Genomic DNA, 23,958 nt, shown 5'->3' with positions numbered 1-23,958 from the left:
CTTCAGCTAGCCAGACTGAACAGCATACTGTCCAAACCACCGATGGAGTTAGCCAGCCAGCAGGCCAGATTTTAGCAACCACCAGTACTGGACAAGAGCAATCAAAAAGGGCCAGTCCTTAGCAGCCAGCAAGCCAGACTGATAAGGGCAAAGGACCAGCATCTCCAAGTCCACTTGGTAGGGTTTCTATCCCATACAGTGAAGCAACCCTGCTATTGACAAAGAAGGATAGGTTACACCAAATGCAGACTCATCATCTCAAGGGACGCCTAGTTTTGCAAAAATATGATTATTCTGCATTACCCTACCTGGCTTTGTCCTGGTCTATGAGCCAACTGACTCTGACCAAGCAACATTTAAGGATGGTTGTTCCGAACTTATTCAGTCATCATGGAACACTATTGTCAATTGCATGTTACAAATGCTGGATATTGCAGGGTCAGAAGATGAACTAACTAAGGTAAATAATAAACTGAGGGAGGCTGAGGAGCAGATTGAAAAGCTCGAGCAAGGGAGAGTAGCCCATAACCTGCACCACAGTATTCTTGAAGCTCAGTCAGCTAGGACTATTCAACAGTTACAAAGTAAGCTTGACAAGGCGGAGTCTGAGATACAGACCATACGAGAAGAAAAGGCAGAAGCTGAAAGAGCTGCAGATAGGTTTGAAACTATGCTGAGAATGAAGAGAGTTGAGTTTAACTCCTTACTGACCAGCCACACTGCTCTGAAGGCCACATTAATAGAAAGATATATCTATAATAATCTGGACGAGTTCTTGAATCCAGAAGGGAATGTTGTTTTCAACATGGATAACTTGAGGGCTCTCATGGAGACAATGCAGGGTGATTTGCAAGATAAAATTTTTTAATATAACAGTGCTCTGGAAAATCAAGCTATCCTTGATTATATTGAACAGCAGAAGGATGATGATAAGGAGGAAGAAGAAGCAAAGAAGGAAGATGAACCAGAAGAAGGGCATGATGATGATGATGATGATGACTTTCCTCCATCTCCACCTCCAGAACTTGGTACTGGTGGTGCAGGGACAACAGAAGGAAATGATCAGTCTCAGGTAGACCAACCAGACCAGCCTAAAGGACAGCAGTCGAGTGATCAGTAGCTGGAAAAGCAACGACCCAGCAACACTGGAAAATCACCAGCACACCAGTCACAACATAGTAGGGATTAAAGGGAAAGGCAAAGCTGTGACTGAGGGTCTAGCAGGCGATGAGCAACATTCATTACAGCTCATCACGTTGAATAAGAAATTGAGACATCAACAGCCTCCTACAACCAGGCGGTATCTGGAGGAGGATGATCTTATCTCTGATCTGGAGCGATTTCAGCAACTATATGTCGACGCCAGGGAAATGGTTGAGCATTGGAAATCAGCTGCTTTCCATGATTAGGAGGTTTGTCAACTGCCTGAGCATCCCAGTACAATAGAACTGTTAGAAAGGGTGCCTGAATGGATATTGACTGCTAAGAGAGAGTAGCTAATCCACATTGGCAACGGCATTCTACTACAGATTGTTGTTTCCTAGCCATGGAATTAGAACTTCTGTTGGGGAACAAGCCAACATATAGATGTACGAAGGATGTCAGGAGTCAATTAAAAGAGGTTTTAGTGCAAATGCAGATCGCTAGGGGAGTTCTGGATCAAAGGGTGCGAGCTATTCTTGAAGATCAGACTGCCCCCAACAAGGGACCTCGGACTGGAATGTCAGTGGGAGAACAGGCAACTGCTCTCCGGTGACTATTTCAACTGGTTAAGTTAACTAGAATGTCAGGACACCGGCAAGGCCGGACTACACAACGGCAGGGCCGAGCTAGGCAGTGTGGAAAGGGAGTCCAACTAGGGCAAAGGGCCATGGGCTATGCTATATAGTGGGTGGCTGGGTGGTGGACTCGTAGGTTCTAGTTCCCCTTGTCTAACATTGGTATCAAGAGCAAGGTTCCTTTTTTGGGAAAGGCACATCCATGGAGGAGGGGAGCCACAAAATTGTGCATGCTTTTTTGCATGTCAGGGTCAAGGGGGCGTGGAACACCTCTCCTGTGAGGAGGACGACAAGGCAAGCAGGCTGTGGGCAACCCCCCTTGCGAAGGAGGAGCCGCCGAGGCGGACCTGCATCAAAAACGCCACTCGTGGGCTCTACAGCTGCACGCCGGGCGGGGGAGTGTTTTACGTCACTGGGCCGGAGCCCCTACCTCAACACAGAGGCGGCCATGGCATTTTTGCTTACTCGCACGCTCCTCTGAGCGGCCATAGCCGACTGTGTGACATTTTTTTTCCCACTTACGGGCGCCCAACCCCCTTGGGGGTTAGTGGCCACACCCAAAATTTAACAATAAGGGGCGATACCCACAGCGGGGTACCCCACCCCTTCCTCCACGTGCGGATTCGGCAAGTCCGGAGAGGTGTGGCATAGCATCGACGAGGCCGGCACAAACTTCGAGCCAGATTCTCTGCGTATTACGCAGAAACTCAGAGATTTAAAGAACACCATTCTGACGGGAGTTCAAGTACAATTATTTGGTAAAATCAATTAACGCTTTCAAGTCAAATTGATTTGGCTATCAAGAACTTGTGGAATTCCATATACGGCCAACAATTCGAATCAATTTCCACCGGGATACTATCGATTTTGACGGAATTAGAAAGGCTAATTACACTTTGCGAGTGCTCTCAATCTCATGTATTTTTTCTGACTACTCCTTACACTGCACTGTGTCGCCATGGATTCGGATATCAACATGACATTCGATTTTGAGCAAAGTACGCCTGATCCTGCCAATGATGGCCCATGGCCGGATTATCTCAAGGAGAGTACCTGCGACGCTACGGCAGGTGACGATACTTACGAATTGCTCGATATTCAAGAATTTCGTGCACTTCAGACACGCATGACAATCATGGATGAAAATTTTAAAGCTTTAAATAAAAATGTTACTAAACTATCCACATTAGTAATTCAATCAATGCAACAACAGTCCAAGAGTCCTACTGACACGCACATGCATGAGCACGTTGCTACACAAGGGCAAGGCCCTTCTAATCTAGGGCAAGGCCCAAATGCTGATACATTGCATACTATCACTGCAAAAGAGGTGGATGAATTGTTGAAAAACACCAAACCACAGATTTTTAAGGGAGAAGACCGAGACCGCAATAAGGATGCAGTGAATATCTTTCTCAGCAAGTAGGATGGAATTCACGCCTTACGGCGTACTCCGGACACAGTCAGAGCTCTGCAAACGAGCTTAACTCTGGAAGGCAAATCCTATAAATGGTGGATGTCTCTCAAGGAGAAGAACATTATACCACAGAGTTGGGCAGCTTTTGAAGCTATGTTTAGCAAAGAATTTTTTCCTACAAACAAGGCAGATCGGAATTGGACAGCTTGGGACACATGTTCCATGCGCCAATACCCATCACTCCTTGAATATATCTCTCACTATCGGGATGTTATCCTCAAGTTGGAAGGCTTTATTACCTTTCAACAAGTACAGGGGTTCATACGAGGTCTGACACCCGAGCTTAAGAAGTATGTCAAGACCCAAGACCTTAAAACACTTGAGGAAGCCATAGTGAAAGCACATATTCATGATGGTCCAAATGAAAAGAAAACACATAATAGTCACGTGCCTGCTAATACACATGGTAATACACGCACTCAATATGGGCACAATAAAAGAAAATTTATAGTTGCTAATTCGGATGCATCTAAAAAACCCAAGGGGTCCAGGGGTCCTCTCTCTCATGAGGACTTAATAAAGCCAAGACAGAAAAATTATGTTTTCAATGTTTAGGAAGAGGTCACGGCAAAAAGGATTGTCCCAAGGAAAAATCTGTTGCTCAGGGCAAGGAGAAAGTAGTGCACACTGTGCAACTGCTGCCTCTTGAGTCTTCCTCACGATTCTCTATAGTGGAAGTAACACACACCGAGGTGGTGCATGAATGTTGTCTCACAGCTTCCGTGTGGAAACCAACCTTTGGACCACATGAGTTAGTATGTATGCACGGGTATCTGTAAGGGCACAAGGTGCGCATCTTGGTAGATGACGGTGCTACTCACAATTTCATCAATTACGAATTGGTGAAAAAACTCAAATTGCCTCAAACTCCGAGTACCCACCGCTACAAGGTAGCAATGATGAATGGACATGATACCGAAATCTGGGATATTCAATACCGAGTTGTTCCATTGGAAGTACAAGGGTACTCCACATGCTTGGATTTTCAGGTTATGAACATGGAAAGGGTAGATGTGGTTCTTGGTAGGGAGTGGTTGCATAGCTTAGGACCATCACTGAAGCGTAGCTATGAGCACAACAGCTTGACGTTTGAATCCCATGGCGCACATGTGTTGTTGTTAGGAGAAAAAATTATACCTTCATCACCACTGATTTGTACCGTTGAGCTTATGCAGCTCGTTTCTGATAATGAAATAGATCAGATTTTCTTGTGTTACTGTCTCATTTTCTTTCGAACATTGAATCTGTTGAACATTCCTCAACGCAGCATGCTTCTCTCTCATTTGTTCCACCAATGGCTAATTCTAAACAAGCAAACGTTGCTAGTCAACTACAGAAATTATTAAAGGAATTTCAAGATGTTTTTCCTAATGATTTGCCATCAGGATTACCGCCGACACGATCAGTGCAACATAGCATTTGACGTGGCTGCAGGCTGTAAACCTGTTAGTAAACCACCCTACCGTATAAGTTATTCGGAAGCTGCTAAGGTAGAACCTCAGCTTGCTAACTACCTTAGCAGAGGGTTTATACAACCCAGTTCTTCACCATGGGCTTCACCTATCCTATTAGTGAAGAAAAAAGACGGCAGGATGCGCATGTGCATAGACTACCGTGTCTTAAATGCGGTTACGGTTAAGAACAAATACCCATTGCCCAGAGTAGATGAGTTGTTTGACAAACTCACTCATGCTTGCATCTTTATGAAAATAGATTTGTAGTCAGGATATCACCAAGTCCGTATTCGACTTGCCGATATACCCAAAACTGCATTCCAAACACGGTTTGGACACTACGAGTTCTTGGTGATGCCCTTTGGGTTAACCAATACACCCGCAACATTCATGACACTTATGGATAGTGTCTTGAAGCCATATTTGGGCAAATTTATCATTGTTTTCCTTGATGACATCCTAGTCTACAGTGCTTTTGAAGAAGAACACTTACAATATCTTAGGCAAGTGTTTAAGTTGTTACGCAAAAACAAATTATATGCCAAGGAATCTAAATGTGATTTTCTAAAAGACGAAATTCACTATTTAGGGCATGTTATTTCAGCTAATGGGCTATATATGGATCAATCCAAAGTGGATACCATCCGGAAATGGCCTTCTCTTAAAAATCTGGAAGAATTACAGATTTTTATTGGGATTTGCAGGTTTTTACCGAAAATTCGTTAAAAACTATGCTAATATTGGTGTTCCCATGACGGATCAACTAAAAGGCAAAGGCAAAGATTTTCAGTGGGGATCCGCTCAACAACACAATTTTGATACACTCAAGGATACATTAGCTACAGCTCCTATACTGGCTATTATAGATCCTTTGAAACCATTCGTTTTGGAAACGGATGCCAGTGACCGTGCTATTGGAGCAGTCCTGTTACAAGACGGACGGCCGATTGCATTTGAAAGCAAGAAGCTTGATGCAGCTCAGTAGAACTACTTTGCTTACGAACGCGAACTCTATGCAATAGTGTCTGCCTTAAAAAAATGGCGGCATTATCTGTATGGTGCTCAGTTTGAGATTGTGTTTGACCATGAAAGCATCAAATGGTTTACACAACAAACGGATTTGAAGGATCGAAAAGCCAGGTGGGCCGAGATTCTTCAGGAATATGACGCCAAGCTAAGGTATCGCAAAGGCCAGTACAATGTAGTGGTGGAAGTTCTAAGTCGAATGCCAGAGATCAATTCTCTCTTGTTCACGGAACTTCATAGTGAATTTTTAGATTCTCTCAAAGGCAAATATGAGCATGATGAAGCATATTCCAAAGTGTGGATCCATGTTCAAAAGAGGGATCCTTATCACTCCAATGACGATAGTGTACAGTTAACCTCCACACCTAGTTCTCCTTTATCGAGTGATGAACTACAACGATGGAAGCATTTCACCATCGACAATGGGTACCTACTCCATAAGGGGAGAGTTTGTGTACCGACGGACACAGACATTTGGCGCCAAATTCTTTATGAATGTCATGATAGTCCAAGTACAGGGCACCCGGGGATTAGAAAAACTTATGCTCTCATACGACGACAGTTTTACTGGCCAGGTATACATGGCTTTGTTCAAGCTTATGTCTTGCATTGACAAAAATGTCAAGTTAACAAAGTGGAGTGCCTGAAAGCAGGAGGACTCTTACATCCTGATCCCCAATGGAAAAGGGGAAAGCATCTCTATGGACTTTATTGTGGGTTTACCAACCATTGTACGAGGTCATGACTCGGTATAGGTGGTCATAGACCGATTGACTAAACTATGTAAGTTTATTCCAACCAATCAACGGTTAAGACACCAGAACTAGCCAAGTTATTTGTGGATAATCTATACAAATTGTATGGTTTGCCAAGTAACATTGTCAGTGACCATGATCCCAAGTTTAACAGTCACTTTTGGAGAGCTGTGTTTAAATGATTGGGTACACAACTGAAACAGTAAGCTGATAAGCCAGAAATAGATGGTCAGACTGAATGAGTTAACCAGGTGCTAGAGGATATGCTAAGAGCATACATCAGCCAAAAACAATCAGACAGGGAAGAATACTTACCAATCCTCGAGTTTGCCTACAACAGTGCTAAGCATGTCACAACAGGCTTTAGTCCTTTCATGCTCATGTATGGGTTTCAACCTAGGTCACCAGTTACGGTGGGGTTGGTAACCAAAAAAATCCAACAGGTTAAGGATTTTCTCCAAGACCACATGGATATGCTGAAACTTGCTCGTCAGAATGTTCGACAAGCACAGGATCGGTATAAGAAGTACGCAGATGAGAAACGTCGGCAAGTTACCTTTGAAGAAGGAGAGGAAGTATTTTTACGTGTGCCAGAACATTCAGAAAGTTTGAAAACTGGGCCAACACCTAAATTATCTCCCCGATATTGTGGGCCTTTCAAAATACTCAAGCGAGTAGGTGATCGTGCTTACAAATTATTGCTACCTTCACATTCTCGTATTCATCCGGTGTTTCATGTAAGCTGTTTACGTAAGCGGTTACATGGGGATGATAATGTCATTGACCAACAGATTTTGGTAGATTTCATTGAACCTCTTACCTTACCGCATGAACTTGAACGTGTTCTCGATTATCATGAGTTGCATACACGTAATCATGTACGTCAAAAAGCCTTAATCAAGTGGAAAGACCGACCGGAGGAAGGTGCCACTTGGGAAAACATTAGTGTTCTGAAGAAGAAGTTCCCCGCTTTTGTTTTCGAGGACGAAAACTCTTCTAAGGGGGGAGTAATGTCAGGACACCGGCAAGGCCGGACTAGACAAGGGCAGGGCTGGGCTAGGCAGTGTGAAAAGGGAGTCTAACTAGGGCAAAGGGCCAGGGGCTATGCTATATAGTGGGTGGTTGGGTCGTGGACTCCTAGGTTCTAGTTCCCCTTGTCCAACATAGAAAGATGATGCAGCAAGAGAACCAAGCTGTCCTTAATTTCTTAGAATTTGTGCTTGATTCACCAGTTCTCGTGTATGCTTTACCAGCAAGAGAGGCAGATTTGCCAAGATTTTTTCCAGCACTCTATCCTCAACACACAGAACCAATAGATCGGCTCACATACTTCAAGATTACTGATAATCTTCAAGATTGGTATGAGCGATCAACTGTGGAATGGAAAACCTGGCAAACACTTTTCAATGACGCTCTCCAACTGAATGATTTCCAGGAGTTAAGAGATGAGGTGCAGAGGATCAGCCTTTGTATGGGACAGTGGAAAATTCAGCTCAGAGATCTCACTAAGATCACCAACCAACTGCTACAACTCATTGTTGAGTCCTCTAAAGTGCCTGAAAAGGACATTACGGCTAAACCAGGTCTAGGACCCCAGTATAGAGAGATGGCTGAGATTCTTTTTGAAGCTAGGATCAGAACTAATCATCCTCTTCCAGAAGGATGGATCCATATAGCCTCGCATTGTCACAAACTGGCCATAACTCGTCTCACGAAGGGCAAATGCACGCTCTATGATCCCGACAACAAAACTTATCATCCTCTCACGCCTTATAGAGTCAAAATGACCACAGAGAGGTGGGATCAGCTTGAGCAGGAGGCCATTTATAGACTCATTCAGAAGGACAATGCTGGCACTGGGACTTCGGAGACACCATCAAGACCTAAGGGCAACAGAAAGTGGGTTCAGTGGAAGGATTGTTACCATATACATGTGGTAGTGATGTGTGTGAACACACTAGGACCGCCGGGGCATTTTTTCCCTCTTTAGGAGGTTTTTTCCCCCGAGCATTGTATATACGCCAATCACTCTAGGGCTATCTATCTTTCCATTGCACACTAAGTAACACACTCTCTATTGTGTGCTTTGAGCTTCCTTCATCTTCTCCAAGATGTGTGCGTTTCTCTGCAACCCTAATTCCGATAATTGGTATCAGAGCAGGTTGCATCCTCCCGGGCTTAGTCGCCAGCTGCTCCAGCACACACCTCCTCACTTTCTCCGATTCAGTTTAAGGAGTTGGAAAGATTGTGCTTACTGCTGCAAATGGCAGTTCCTTCACACTTGTTGATGCACTTTATGTACCTGGGATCAAGAAGAATCTCTTATCTGTATCCGCACTTGCTAGACTTGGACTTGTGGTCAAATTTGTGGATGACAGATGTACAGTTCATGATCTCAGTTTTGGTGATGAAATTGTTGCATTTGGCCTTTTGTGTCGTGGGTTGTATAAGCTCACTTTGTATGACAAGTGTGGACAAAATTTTACAAATGTTGTTGCAGATTCAAGGGCTATTTCAGATGCAAAACTTTGGCATGCACGTTTTGGTCATCTGAATTTTGCCAGTTTGCTGCGTTTGCAGAAATCTGATATGGTTGCTTCTTTGCCGCCTCTTGAAGCACCTGTCAAACATGTTTGTGAAGGCTGTATTTTGGGTAAGATGCAACGTTCTAAGTTTCCAAAGGATGGTTCAGTTCGGGCCTCATGCAGGTTGCAGCTTGTGCATAGTGATGTTTGTGGGCCCATGCAAACTCCATCCTTGGGAAATTACGTGTATTTCGTGACTTTCATTGATGATTACTCCAGGCACGCATTGGTATTTCTGCTTAAAGCGAAGTCCGAAGTTTTTATGTGCTTCAAACAATTTCTGGCTATGGCTGAAAATATCTCGAAATGTACTATGGGCACCCTCCGTTCTGATCAACGGGGGGAGTATATGTCTCATGAATTTAATGCATTTCTGGCTAGTCATGGGATAAAACACCAATGTACAGTGCCTTATACACCTCAGCAAAATGGTGTTTCTGAGAGGAAAAACAGGTCACTGACGGAAATGGCACGATGTATGGTCAAAAGTCAAGCTTTGCCGCATTCTTTTTGGCTTGAGGCCATCATGTGTGCCACTTATGTACTTAACAGGTGTCCTACGAAAGCTTTGCAGTCTATTACTCCATATGAAGCATGGCATGATAGAAAGCCTTCTATTGAGCACATGCGTGTTTTTGGCTGTTTGGCATATGCTTTGGTGCCACAAACACAGCGCAGAAAATTGGATGATAAGGTTGTCAAATGTATTTTTGTTGGTTATAGTGCTAAAAGAAAAGGTTACAGGTTATATCATGCGCAAACAAAGCGTATTTTGGTTTCACGCGATGTAGTGTTTGTGGAAGATTCTGTTCAGCCCTTGCTGTCATGTACTAGAGACAGTAATGTAAGCTCAAAGAACATTTATGACACTTTGTTGCCTCTTTTCAGTGGTGGAAATACGAATGTTATTTCCAATGAGGCAAATGTACAGCCTATGGGGGTTTTTGAAAATGTTACAGATCAGCCTATTACTAATGCAGATGTAATGTACTTGATGAGGAAAGGGTTGAAAACAAGCAGGATAGAGTATGCCAAAATGGCTGGTGCACACTTTGCGTGACAGTAAATTGGATGCTCCTTTGTCTAGTCGTACTCGTTCAGGCTCTCGCCATGCATCTTATGCATCAGATTGTTATGCTTTGGCTGTGTCCAGCTTACATGATGTTGAGGAGCCTCTGTCTTTTGATGAAGCACAGAATTCAAAAAATTGGATGGCTGCCATGCAATCAGAATATGATGCACTTATAGAAAATGACACATGGACTTTATGTGATTTGCCTCTTGGCAAAAAGGCCACTGGTACGAAGTGGGTTTACAAGTTGAAACGCAAGCCCGATGGTGAGATCGATTGCCATAAGGCTCGACTTGTTGCAAAGGGTTATGCACAGCAAAAAGGCATAGATTATGAAGAGACTTTTTCTCCCACTTGTCGTATGACTACTGTGCGATTTCTATGTGCATTGACAGCTCATTTTGGTTGGGATGTACATCAATCAGACATTGTTACTGCTTTCTTGAATGGTGACTTATTTGAGGAAGTTTATGTAACGCAGCCTCGCGGTTTTGTCATAAAAGGACAAGAGGACAAAGTGTGCAGATGTAAGAAGGCTTTCTATGGGTTGAAGCAATCTCCTCATGCTTGGTATGAGAAAGCTGACACTCATTTGGTCAAATGAGGCTTTCCTAACAGTCCAACAGAAAGCACATTGTATGTAAAGCATGAGGGTGATGTACTTCTCATTGTGGTTCTTTATGTCGATGATTTGCTGATCACTGGACCAAATGAGAGACATATTGCTGAATTTAAGGCTGATTTGAATGCTACTTTCAAGATGAAAGATTTGGGGCTGTTGCATCACTACTTGGGTATACAGTTTAAGCAGTGTGATGGTGGTATTGCCTTGTGTCAAAAAAGTTACATAGAGACATTGCTATGTAAATTTGGACTTAGAGGATTGCAAACCTATTGCCACTCCCATGGAAACAGGTTTGAAGTTGAGTCTGCATGATGCTAGCGATCCTGCTGATGTTACTCTTTATTAAACTGCTGTTGGCTGCCTCATTTATGTATGCAACACGAGGCCCGATATTCAGTTTGCAGTCTCACAAATCAGCAGATTTATGCATAGCCCAGGGTCTCAACATTGGCAGGCTGTCAAGAGGATTTTCCGCTACCTTAGTGGCACTTTACATCTTGGCTTGTTTTATCCCAAGGGGGGATCATTGCCGCCAGACTTACATGCTTTTTCAGACTCAGATTGGGCTGGTTGTTTTGACACACGAGTGTCCACAAGTGGTTTTTGTTTCATGCTTGGCAATTCATGCATATCATGGTTGAGCAAGAAGCAACCTACTGTGGCCACTTCGAGTTGTGAGGCTGAGTACAGGGCAGTCTTCACAGCTACGGTTGAGTGTGTATGGCTCAGACGCCTTATGGCTGATTTGGGTGTTGGACGGGACACTGCCAACACTATCTACACTGACAGTAAGAGCGCATTGGCAGTTGCGAGGAACCCAATTTTTCATGCTCGCACAAAGCACATTGAGGTGCATTACCACTATGTCAGGGAGAGGCTCTCAGTAGGAGAGATCATCTTGGCTTATGTGCCAACACATGACAACCTTGCAGATCTTTTCACAAAGGCACTGTTTCGTGAGAAGTTTGAAGCTTTCCACAAAGCTTTGGGCTTACTCCCCTTTGTGGACTGATCATGTCCTCAGAGCATGGCACTTCCCTTTACTCATGTGGACAGCTCTCGTTCACCACATCACTCCAAGGGGGATTTGTTACCATATACATGTGGTAGTGATGTGTGTGAACACACTAGGACCGCCGGGGTATTTTTTCCCTCTTTAGGAGGTTTTTTCCCCCGAGCATTGTATATACGCCCATCACTCTAGGGCTATCTATCTTTCCATTGCACACTAAGTAACACACTCTCTATTGTGTGCTTTGAGCTTCCTTCGTCTTCTCCAAGCTGTGTGCGTTTCTCTGCAGCCCTAATTCCAACAAGGATACTGGGTAGTTCCATCTTGGTATTTGATGGAGGAATTTTCTAGCCATCTCAGAATCAGACGGTGGATTTTTCCAAACATTTTTAGAATCAGACGATGGTTTTTCTCATCTAGGTGTGGATATCTCACCCATGGAATTACAACTATAGGGGGTGTCAAGCACTCAACAAAGCATGAAGTATGGTATAAAGCCATGTTTCAGAAGGATCAGACGGTGGTTTTTTCAGAAATTTTAGAATCTTACCAAAATTCAAGAAAGGAGGGAAGGATGTAAATGGCGGAGGCAGTTTCATTAGGTGGGAACTAGCTCTTGGAAAGCCAAGCTGTGAATCATTCAGTAATTACTATGACGATTACCACAGTAACTCTAAGAAGCTATAAATAGGACCTATTACATTGTAATCGGGTTGGCAATTGTTGGCTGTACTTTTGGGTTGTTTTATCTTTTGACTTCCTACTCTTAGTGTGTGATTGTAGTCCTGAAGCTGTTCCTACGCTACATTATCCCCACTTGTACTATTACTCTGTAATTCCTAATACAGTAGTCAAGTACACTTCAGCCATATATACTTTGTACCCATTTCTTTTGAATATGAATCTGAACAGTAATTTCAGTCATTCAGCTTGTCTAATTCTCAGTAGATGTATTCCGGTTCATATAATTGTTCTAGCTCAGTTTCTATCTTTCCTCCAGTCCTACTGATTGAACTAATGAATCACCAATAACTGTAAACTCTAACACTGGAATCAACTATCTCAAGAGATCAGCTCCAATTCCAAAGCTTCTGATAAAGTTCTTCACTTCATTGTGTTTCACACATGTCAGTTGCTAGCTTAAAGGTTCTAGTCATGCACATGGGCTAGAGCACCATATCACATTGTGGGTAGTCAACAATATAGCTATATTGGTGCACTAAATGTGTCAATGAGAATCTTCGACGCATCTTCGAGAGTAACAGGCTTGCTTTCATGACATTTCTTGACCAGTGGAGCCAACAAGTGTTACTTAGGTGTGAATGGGAAGGCTACTAGCCCAGAGTTGCAAACAAGAGGACGTGCAGGTTGTACTTGAGAGAGAGACTAGGAGGGGAGAATTTTCGAACCAAGTGTAGGCCTAGGCTACATCAGTTCTGTGGGGAGTCGGGACTCGGCCGGGGGCCCGGGCGGATTTTCTCATGTATCGCTGGCGGCCGGCTATGGTCGGCTTCCTCTCTGATTTGTGCCTTTGTCAAACTCTGGACAATTCAGGCTTAACCGTCCCCCGCTTCGTGTGAAGCTTAACTAACCCTCTTTCAACTGCCTCTGTCTGTGCCTCTCTCTCTCCCCCCTTACACTCCGCCAGCTGAAAGGGAGAGGGTTTAAACTTGATGCGCGCTTCGTGAGGCATCGTGCGAGAGAGAGGGTCGTGCCCATGGGTCCTGTTGAAAGCTCGCACAACTAAGCTGGAGAGAGAGAGAGAGAGAGAGAGAGAGAGAGAGAGAGAGAGAGAGAGAGCCATGTCTGCCCCCCTATAGCCAGATCTGCTTCGTTCGTATTCTTCCTTCCTCCCCTGTCTGCACATTATACCCCAACACACACACATGCGCCAACACCCTCACACACTCACTCAATCCTTGTACAAATCGTAACCTTGGCTACATGGGCGTCTCCACTTGCGTGCAGGTTTTCCTCTGCCAACACGCAGACCTGTCGCCCCTGCTTCCGAGTAGCTAAGCCTAGTTATGGAAGTGAGTCAAACTGCGACAGCAGGACCGCATTACAGTAAGAGGTGGGACGCGACAGCAAGCGAAAGGGACTCCTACTACCCTGGAGAGAGCTGGAAAGAGAGCAGTGGTCGAAAGATTGGCTCCACAGGAACAGGGGTTCGACCATGGACCGATGGTATCGGGGCACCTCCGTTCTCCACCACGCCTGCATCAGCTCGCTCCGTGCTCTTTAGCGATGGCACCATTGACAAAGTGCTATATCAGAACCTGGTGGAAATGATCCCTCTTGTGGAAACTCTCATGGTAGAATGTCTCATATCAGTTAAAAGCATTTGAGGTTTGAATGGTTAACACTGTATCTTCCTCAGAAGTCAACATCGGGTTTGCCGTTGGAAATGATGTTGGCAAGCAATGCAACCAATGAGAGTGTGTACGCAAATTTGCGTTGAGTGTTAGCAGAATTCGAGTATGGCAAGCTGATTTGGTCTGTGTAGACCTTCATAGGCAAACCGATCCTAGTGGATCGGTAATCCTGCCGGAGCGGTAATTGACTTACTTGATTCTGAGGCTATGCATAGCTTCAGAGTAAATCACCTACTAAGCAACATTAACAGGTTAATAAATTTTTTCAGATGAGGATTGTTATGTGTATTTGGGGCCCCATTGTGCTGTTTACTTTGATGGGCTTAGGCTGATGGGAATTATCCATTTCTTATCAAAGACCTTCATTACAGGCATCTTTGCTTTTTGCTTTATTGGTCCTGATTGGTTAGAATGATTGTGATATTTTTGAGTGCTCTCTATCAATGATTGGTTTCAATTGGACAATTGTCTGAGAGGTAGATGTTTCCATGGTTAGCAGGATCAACACAACAACAAGTCATTTCCACGACACGCATCACTTATATACACACCCACACCATCCCGCGACCCCTTGATGCTCAAGAAGGTGAGGTGCTACTTTGTTGCTATATGGTTCACATGACAAAATGTCTTTTCAAGAGGATTGACATCATGCATACATATTGCAACAAACTGCTGCTGATTTTCGATCATGTCAGGACATTGTATTGTCTTTCTGCTGCACTTTGTTTTGCTTACATTAAAGAATAGCTCCCCATACTTGTAACAATTCAGAGTGCTACCACTTTATGCAGGCAGTTGAGCAGAAGGGAAAGAGGGGCCATAACCAGTTTTTTCGTGGTCGAAGAGGAGAGCTGAAAGATGGTTTTTTTTGGGGGAATGCAGACAGTGTGTATCTTGACAGTCGAGAAACGCACCCGGAGGAGATACCAATGCTCTCTTTTCCAACGGATCACCAAGTGGACCAAAATGCACTCAACAAGGATACGATTGCAAGATTACAAGGGCAAATAGAGCAGCTAGAACAAAAGTTGGAAGAGAAAGACAACCAGCTACAAGCTGCAGAGACTAGCACTCATCAGCAGGATGACTTTGTGCGCTTACAAGCTAGCATAGAAGAGTTGAAGGAAAGAATTGCGTCGAAAGAGCAGGAAGTTCAGCAGGCGCTAAATCAATTGTCTGAAAAACAGGTTGGGAATGGGAGTAATACTGTCCCCAAAATCTGGCATTAGTGAATGTGCCTCCTTAGACAAGCATGCTTCTCAGGTTTTGTGTCTGTTTGCAGCATGAGGTTGCATCATTGCAAAGTCTGTTGCAAAAGGCACAAGCTGGTCTAGAAGCATCAAACTCAAATGTCACGAAAGTGCAAGCTGAGCTCGACAACCTGCAGTGTCAAGTGGCATCATTTATCCTCGAAATGCAGAGGATTTCTCTAAACTTTGGCCATGATGCAGCAGATCCTGAACATGGACTTTCTTCAGCATCTTCTCCTTGGTCTAAGGTAGATTGTATTTCTATTTAACTTTTTGAATATAGAATGGTTCTTCTCGAAGTTAGTAGTAGACAGAATGGAAATCTGTACGAATTTTGAGAGGCCCACGGGCTGTGTTCGGTGGGTGTTACCAACTTCTCTATCGAAGAAGTTGTTTGCACGGTATGGCCCTTTGTGAGTGCAATGTGTGGTTGTATATACATACACGGATATGTATAAAAGTTCTCCCGACTGCCCTCCCCTGCGTTGATGGTTTATTCCAGGACAAAAAAGAAAAAATAATAGCAAATGAATAATGAAGTAGAGTGCTAGAAACACCTGAGTACAAATTGCTCTACTGGAGAGTTGTGCATACAATGAGCTCCATACGAGTGAGCTTTTATAGATGTGCAAGAAGTGAATAGGGCAATGATTAAATATCGGCTCGCTAGCGTGCGTGTAGGTGGATGTGACTGGTACAGCTGGTCACGACACCTTTAAGGAGGGTAACAGATCATTGTGCGATATGATGCATAGGCCATCCCTTGCTTGCAAATGCCTGCAGGCAGCACAGTGGTAGAGCATGCTCCCCACGGGTTGAGGGTCTCGGGTTCAAGTAGTGCGCATGGAAACTTGGTAACTTGCATACATATGTGGCAATATTCATATTTCCTGCAGTGTCTTTGATTGTTTTGGCTGCTCATAACACTTGCATAGTGCATTTGTGCATAGCTTTGTAAACAAGGGATTATGGCTGCTTCACAACTAACTATTTGGTTCGCTATCTTTCAGGAGGATGGCCGCATGAATGCTTCACCTATCCCAAAGTCAGATGGTGATGTTGAGCTGACTCGGCGTAAGTATTTGGCATGCTTGATTGCTGCCAGGGAGAGCCCAACTGAAGAGGTGCTATTGTTGGTGTCAGAGCTCAGAGCGCAATTACAGAACTTTTTAATGCAACCAGACACTATACCTGGTCCGATCCACGACATCTGTGGGGTGCAATCTGGAAACTATGCACTAAAGTAGCCCTCCATAGTAAATGTTTCCTGTGATTTTTCTACCTTTCGCTAACATCCTTGGGTCATGGAAGCAGGCAATGTAACAAGTGCAGAGCTTGCTTTCTTATCCAAAGTCTCGGCGAGAGTAGTCTAGCAGTACCCTACCTCATTTATCCTCCCCACAAGCACTCGGCTTCACTAAATCATGATGTACAAACTTAGAGAGCAAATGACCGACAATCTGTGGGGACAAACCGAGTGTCACAGTGTCCTCTTTGAGGATGCCAAGAAACCCCCTGTATATATTGAGCTTATTTTAGGGTCTTGTATTACTAGACTTTTCTGCTAGTGGTCGAGAGAGATGGAGCTTTGGTTTTGCGTATGGTGTGCCTATCATGAAAAAACCTTTTCTTGCTATGGCAGAGAAGACTAAACTCTGCTACCTACTGTTGAGGGTCATTGTGAAGACGTTAACATTTGCAAGCTAGGAAAAGTGTAAGGTCGAGCAAGTGGGTTTCATGGGCAGGGGTAAGCCTTGCATTTATGTGTCCTTTAGCTTATAGCTCACCACTATCAGGACCGAAAGCCTGCTTTTTGCTGGGAGCTTGAGTAGCAGCTCAATAGCTATGTTGCCTGCTCAATATGATGGCATGAAATGCAATTTAGCCCCTTTAGACTAGCAGCATGCGAAACCGATGTTCATGTTACTCTTACCAGATGCTCTGAAAGACCATAGACTACAGGTTCAAGTGGACAACAAGCTGAAGCAAAATTCAAGCCATACGACATAATTGAAAGATTGCTCTAGAGAATGAGATGCACAAAGTGCTCTAGACATGTACTTGAATTGCAGACACAAGTTGTACATTCTATTAAATTTTTCAAAGGTTTGTCAAACTTAATTCTAAGCAATTACGCAGGTTAGTCATGCATAGTATACATAATCTCTAGTCTGTAATGTGTTGCAACCAAGTACCGGGATACACATCTCTCTCTCTCTCTCTCTCTCTCTCTCTCTCTCTCTCTTTGTTTTGTTTGTTTTCAGAGTCGGGTAGGGCATGCCCGGCCGCTCCCCTCATACACCAAAAAAGTATACAAGAACGACTAGGACTCTCTCTCTCTCTCTCTCTCTCTCTCTCTCTCTCTCTCTCTCTCGCTTTTTTGGCTCGACTCGAGCAGGATCTATATCAGCTATTCTTGAGTCTGGACTCGCGTGAGGCGTGGCGTCTCTTTCATGAGCAGTCCCCCCCCCCCCCCCCCCCCCCCCCCCCTGCTATTTCCTCCACAGAGACCTGGGGTTAGTACGCATCATCTTTGTACACAGTACCTGGGCAGCCGCCCCTCCCCAACCCCCCCGATCCATGCCCACACGCAAGTGTCTTTTTCACCGTTGAGATGGTGAAGAAAGCTATTGACAAGATGAAGATTGGGAGAGCATATGATCATGATGGCCTAGTCGCTGAGCACTTCATGCATGCCAAAGACCTAATAGCAGAGCTTCTAGCAGTTATGTTTAACCGTGCCATGTGTGAGGGCCTACTGGACACTTGGAGCCTATCTACGATCGTACCTATCTTCAAATCAGGAGACCCCATGGAGCTTGGAAATTATCGCACTATTATGATTGGGCACACACCGACACGGTTGTATGCATCCATTCTTGAGCAACAGCTGAGTAGATGGGCAGAGAGGGAAGGAATACGTGCAACTGGGCAGGCAGGATTCAGGAGAGGCTTCTCTACTCTTGACCATATCGTAATGCTCAGGGCCATCATCGAGGAAGGCAGATCTCATGGGAGACGGATCTATTGTAGCTTTGTGGACTTTCGCAAAGCTTTCGACACGGTACCCAGAGCTAGACTGATGTGCAAATTACAGGAAATGGGAGTACCCACAGAACTCATTTGGGGTATCATACAGATCAGTAGTAGGGCATGTACGCACCCCGGAGGGACTTTCTACATCGGTTCACTCCACTATTGGGGTAAAGGAGGGCTGCCTGCTCTCTCCTACTCTTTTCGGTATGTATGTGGATGAGGTTTCTGACTACATTGACAGCGATGGGGATAAAGGTGCTCAGTTGGCAGGGACATGGATTCCACTTTTGTTATATGCTGATGACATAGTGTTGATCTCCAAATCCCCACAGGGAATGCAACGTCAATTGGATGCTTTGCATACGTTTGCCCACGAAAGTGGTTTGTCTGTCAATCTGGGTAAAACCAAGGTTATGGTGTTTAATACCACCCCACAGTGGATCAGGAGGTCAGCACCTACATTCACATACGGCCAGGAGACTGTGGAGTACACAGAAGCTTACACTTACCTTGGAGTGGTTTTTAGCGGACCTGCATTCTCACTCAGAAGAGCAGCGGAGACGAGACTTACTAGAGCCCACGCAGCATTGGGTAGATTGGAGAGGATGTGTTCACAGGTTCAATTTCAGGAGCCCCGGACGAAGCTCTGGCTCTTCGACACTTTGGTAGCTTCAACATTGCTCTATGGAACTGAGATATGGGGACCTTCATTGGATCACCACGGGAGGCCGGGTCGCTCAGACGGATGGGGGAACATGGAGAAACCTCTCGTCTCTATGATTTCGCGGCTCATTAGAGCCAAGGCATCAGTACCACGGGCCATTATCCGAGCAGAGCTAGTGGCCCCCCCACTTGTGGTGGAGGCGCTCACCAGATCAGTCTCCTTCATAAACCGCACATGGGAACTTCCTAGAGACAGATATGGTTGCATAGCACTTGAATCCTCTCGACAAGTAGCCATACAAGGAGATACAACATGCTGGTATGGGGAGATGACATCATGGTTTCAGGCACATGGGTTCAGCATAGACAGGCTGCCACCATTCCATTACTCATTAGATGCACCATCTCTCACTCTTACACAGTCAGAGATCACCAAGCTCATCCACCAAGACCTGACCCAGCTAGACACCAGGAGGACATGGATACAACCAGCACAGGAATTGGGCACGAAGATGGCTTTCTACAGAGACCACCTTCTCCAGCTTACGGAAGATGGTTTTGTGGACCCAGATACATGGATACCCACTTGTCTCATGGGATACGATGTGCTATTGGACAGTTACGCACATCTTCTCACCAGTTGCAGATTGAGACTGGGAGATACAGCGGAGTACCAGCAAAGGATAGGACATGCCCCTTGTGTAACATGGAACCTGAGACAGAGCTACACTATACATGCTGCTGCCCCGTCTACTACGAGATACGAGGCCGCTTCCATTGCTTGTTCAGAGAGGGTTTTGGACCGCTCTTAAGAGTCATGGGATACGAAGATCAGAGATGTCTGGGTTTGTTCTTGCTCGAGCTGCGCAGACACAGAGAGAGCCTGATGAATGGTGAGGCTAGCCAGTCTCAAAGACGGATCACAGACTTCTTCAGAGCAGACACGAGACAGCCGCAAGAGCCACTCCCACAACAAAGCTCCCCCTCGTCTCACACTAGAGGCACACTGATTGACCGAGCGATTGAACTGGGGAAATCCAGGCGCCCGCGACTGCGAAGAACTACACAGCATCGACGGAGGCTACGAAAGAAAATTCGGAGCACACTGGCCAGGCATGCACGACGCCCGGTCAGACTACTAACCATGGAGGAAATTGATGAGATTCACCAACGACCGATGCTAGTTCTCTTGTGATTCAGCTATCCCAACAAGCCGCCCATTTTTTGCTTAGTTTTTTTTTTTTTGCCTGGCTCACATCGACCAACTTAGGACCCCATAATATATATCTTTGTTTTGTATTGTTGCTAGGTTATCTTGTTACTCTGACTTGGTATCAGATCCACCACTTTGTAACTTTCGAGTCTCATAGGTCATTATGGCCTTTTGAAGACATTAATATAACATTTCATTTCATTTCATTTCTCTCTCTCTCTCTTCCCCCTCCAAAATAAATAAATAAATAAATAAAATTTTAAAAAACCCAAAACCACCCTGGTACAAGTAATCTACCAGACAAATGCGAGATGAAAGTTGAGAGAATTCTCGATAAGTAAGATATAGCCTTGGGAGAGGAAGAGAGAGTACAAGGTTTATCTCTTTATCTCAATTTTCATCATACAAGATTAAGGAGCTATACATCTATCTATTGTGGAGAGCTCCACCCAAAGCCTTCCTACAATTGCATGGAAAGCGAGCAAAAAAATAAAAGCAAGATCTTGAGCACATGATGGATGCAAGATATAAAGAAGTGGTTTGGAAGATCGGATGCATTATACCTGCTATATGATGTCTCAATACACCCCTACATGAATGAAGCTTTTCTATAGCATCGAGCGTCACGTTTCATACATTACACCACCCATATTTCCCCCAACTACAAAAACCATGTTCTTCACCAAAAGAGGAAACCATACTGGCCCTTATATCCTTGACCTATCCCCTTATCCACAACACACCCTATCATAGCCATTCAACTTAGCTCCCACTCCCTTCGATGTGAGCTGGGGTGTTGGGGCAATGGAGAAGAATCCCATCGACTATGCACATTATGCCCACTGCAAGTTCAAGAGTCTAAGTACCACACACTACTAAAGTGCTCAGCTTTTGTTCACATCCAAGTTTGCTTTCCTCACATTTTCAGTCATGACTTAGACCTACACATTTTCCTCTCCCAACCAGAGTGCGGGCTCGCCATTGCCGTTCTCATCACCACGATCTTGGAGCATCAAAAATCAATGATCAGCCCCACTTGTAGTACATCCATCACATGCATTTTTGGTACAATGGGTCATATTTGACCTTGGAGGACGATAATAAAATTTATCTCTCTATCTATGTGTGCACACACACACACATGCATTGCCTTCCAATGGTATCAAAGCTGCTATGGTTGTCAGCTTGGGCACAACAAGGAGTTTGCTAAGTTGAGAGCTTGAGCATGTTGAAATGGATTATGGAGCTTCAAGACAATGGTTGCAAAAACAATGGTTGAGTGTACTTTTAATCGGCTAAAATTGCAAAGTCTTGGCTAGATTTTGAGCTTGCCTGGAAGAAAATCGGCAAAATTTTACAAGTTCTGGTGTAAATGATCACAAATGCTTCAAAATTTCACCAATTAACTGGGAGAGTTTTAGGCATGCCCTTAAGTTCTTTTCTTAGGAAAAATGTTTCTGGCAAGCCTAGTTTGGGAGCTTCTTTAGGTCAATGAGATTCAATGGACTTGTGGACCCAAAAGCTCAACTCAAAGGCCTACAGGCTGTGTAAGTTTTGTAGGCTTTGTCCCAGAGCCACCATGGAGCATATCCCTACTCTATTAGGCATCCTAAGTGGCATATGGCATGTGTAGCATTTTCAAAAGAGGCATTGGTCATAGACTATCCCATGTAGAGCATTTCCAAAGAATAATATCACATGTAGGAGTCATGTAAGCATGAATCAAACACCTGAATATGCAAATTTGAGTTTGGTACTTAGAATAGCTTGTTTCAAGCTACCATGCATGAGGTAAGCAAGAGATGCCTCTCTAGTGCTATATAAGCATCTCTTTTATACTTATTTTAACAAAGTAATCTAGTTCATTTTGTGTCTACACTCTACTCAATTTTCATCGATCAATTAGTGTTGTGATTAGCATGTCAATAGTGTGAATGCAACTCTTCTTTATCCACCATAATATCAAAGTATGGTATCAGATCCATTAGCATGATTAGAATTTCCGAATCATCATTAGATCCTTGATTATTAGTCTCTACTCTCTCTCTCTCTCTCTCTCTCTCTCTCTCTCTCTCTCTCTCTAGCTAGTTAGTGCACCACTAGACACTTTGAGCATGTCCTTGAGCATTTTTAGCCAAGTATAGGCTCAAAAGTGAACTTGGATGAGGCAATGAAACTTAGGAGGGAAACTTTGCAAGAATATATGGTAAATGAAAGAGTCCAATGAATCAAAAAATATATATTGAGAGGCTCTAACTTGAGGCTTACTCGTATGTAGCTTCTTGAAAGCCTAAAAAAACCCATGACATAGTTTAAAATAGCTCGAGTTCAAGTAAGCCTTGCATGTGAGCATTGCCTAAGAGTATTTTTAATTGGGCAACGGAAGAGAACATCATGACTTCTAAGTAAAATTTCATGGTGTTGATGTTGTTGGGCTATTGAGGTATCCTCGTGTTTGATTGCTCTTCAATTTGACGAATTGAGCATAGTTGGATGTGAAGAGCAGAAGAAGGGCCCTAGAAGTTGATTAGCTATAAGAAAGGCATGCTCATTGATTAGTAATGCATCTCAACTTTTAGTTTTCTTATGCTCAAGGTTTATGGTCAAGTTGAGAGGCATAGCAAACAAAGGAGGAAGTAGGGTATGAGCATCTCTTGTGTTCCTACTTAAGGTCCATGGTGGAATCCTTTCGACACATATATGTTCAATACTTGTCCTTCTTCTAAGAGTATTATTGAAAATGATTTGAGTGCTCCTTTCTCCTCTTGAAAGTGCTAAACTACCAAGCACATACAAATATAAGGTTTTGATAAAAAGCAAAGCATAGGATTACGGAGACTTGGTGCAAAAGGGTCCAACCCCTAGTTGATGAAACACAACTCCAGGTGCTGGCTCCAAAGAGCTTTGGTGGAAGCAATTGCACATAAAACCTCCTGTTCTTTTGTACAAGCATGAATCACAAAGTGCCTTGCAAGTGTCACACAACTTTGGTCGCCATAGTGACCTTGAGAGCTCCTCTTGAGTTGGTCCCATGCCAGGAAATACTTCAAAGCCATAATGTTTGAAATGGGATAAACATGCTACTTTCTTTAATACTTGGTAAAAGAATATCAACTAAAGGTTGCTTCTTTTTTATCCATGGAATACCTTCATATTTAAGAGAAATAATCAACATATCATAGACCGCGTGCTATGAATGTTACTTCTCAATTTTGAGTAACTCTCTTGGAAGCGATGACATAGTCCAATTGCTTCCAATGACTGTTTTAGAGATTTATTAGAAAAATTTCTAATTAGACCTAAAATAACTTCACAAATGTGAGGAAGTGCATTGCACAACGGTTTTCTAAACTTTCATTGAAACCTTAATAAGGTTTAGCTTGATTTAAGCATAGACTCACCTTATCACAGGTTACAGTTTTGGGTGCGTAACCAGGCATTATTTCCACATAAGCATGGTTATAACCAAAATTAAGGAGAAGATAATTAACATGAGATGACACAAAATCAAGGGTCAGATTTTATAAGACCGACCCCCCCTTAAAAGGCTTTTCATTACTCATGCTCTTGAGCAACAAAGAGAAGCTTGAGTACACTAACACCGTGGAGGCTAAGATCTCCATGACCCAAGCAA

At 43.9% G+C, this 23,958-nt stretch overlaps 1 protein-coding gene across 2 annotated transcripts; it reads left to right on the top strand.

The window, feature by feature from the left end:
* Positions 1-13,222: 13,222 nt before the first annotated feature.
* LOC147451427 (protein MICROTUBULE BINDING PROTEIN 2C-like) lies at positions 13,223-16,997 on the top strand. Of its 2 annotated transcripts, none has more exons than XM_086520335.1 (5): positions 13,223-14,099; positions 14,659-14,745; positions 14,954-15,349; positions 15,445-15,660; positions 16,423-16,997. In XM_086520335.1, the coding sequence occupies exons 1-5, from the start codon at positions 13,812-13,814 to the stop codon at positions 16,657-16,659; spliced, it is 1,224 nt and encodes a 407-aa protein (XP_086376461.1). In that variant the 5' UTR covers positions 13,223-13,811; the 3' UTR covers positions 16,660-16,997. The 2 variants fall into 2 exon arrangements, with proteins under 2 accessions (XP_086376461.1, XP_086376460.1); XM_086520334.1 differs by having other exon boundaries at positions 13,232-14,099; positions 14,656-14,745.
* The last annotated feature ends 6,961 nt before the right edge of the window (positions 16,998-23,958 follow it).

Source organism: Adiantum capillus-veneris, chromosome 9 (genome assembly GCF_014529385.1).
Source record: "Adiantum capillus-veneris isolate H3 chromosome 9, ASM1452938v2, whole genome shotgun sequence".
Lineage (NCBI taxonomy): Eukaryota > Viridiplantae > Streptophyta > Polypodiopsida > Polypodiales > Pteridaceae > Adiantum > Adiantum capillus-veneris.
The sequence above is the reverse complement of the archived record's forward strand: the minus strand, read 5'-3'. Positions and strand labels throughout refer to the sequence as shown.

Bases quoted from the DNA above. Each gene is read 5' to 3' on its own strand.
- LOC147451427 (XM_086520334.1), top strand. From the start codon at position 13,812: ATGGAAGTGAGTCAAACTGCGACAGCAGGACCGCATTACAGTAAGAGG. The intron at 14,746-14,953 runs GTGAGGTGCTAC...CACTTTATGCAG, and splicing joins ACCCCTTGATGCTCAAGAAG to GCAGTTGAGCAGAAGGGAAA. The intron at 15,661-16,422 runs GTAGATTGTATT...GCTATCTTTCAG, and splicing joins CATCTTCTCCTTGGTCTAAG to GAGGATGGCCGCATGAATGC.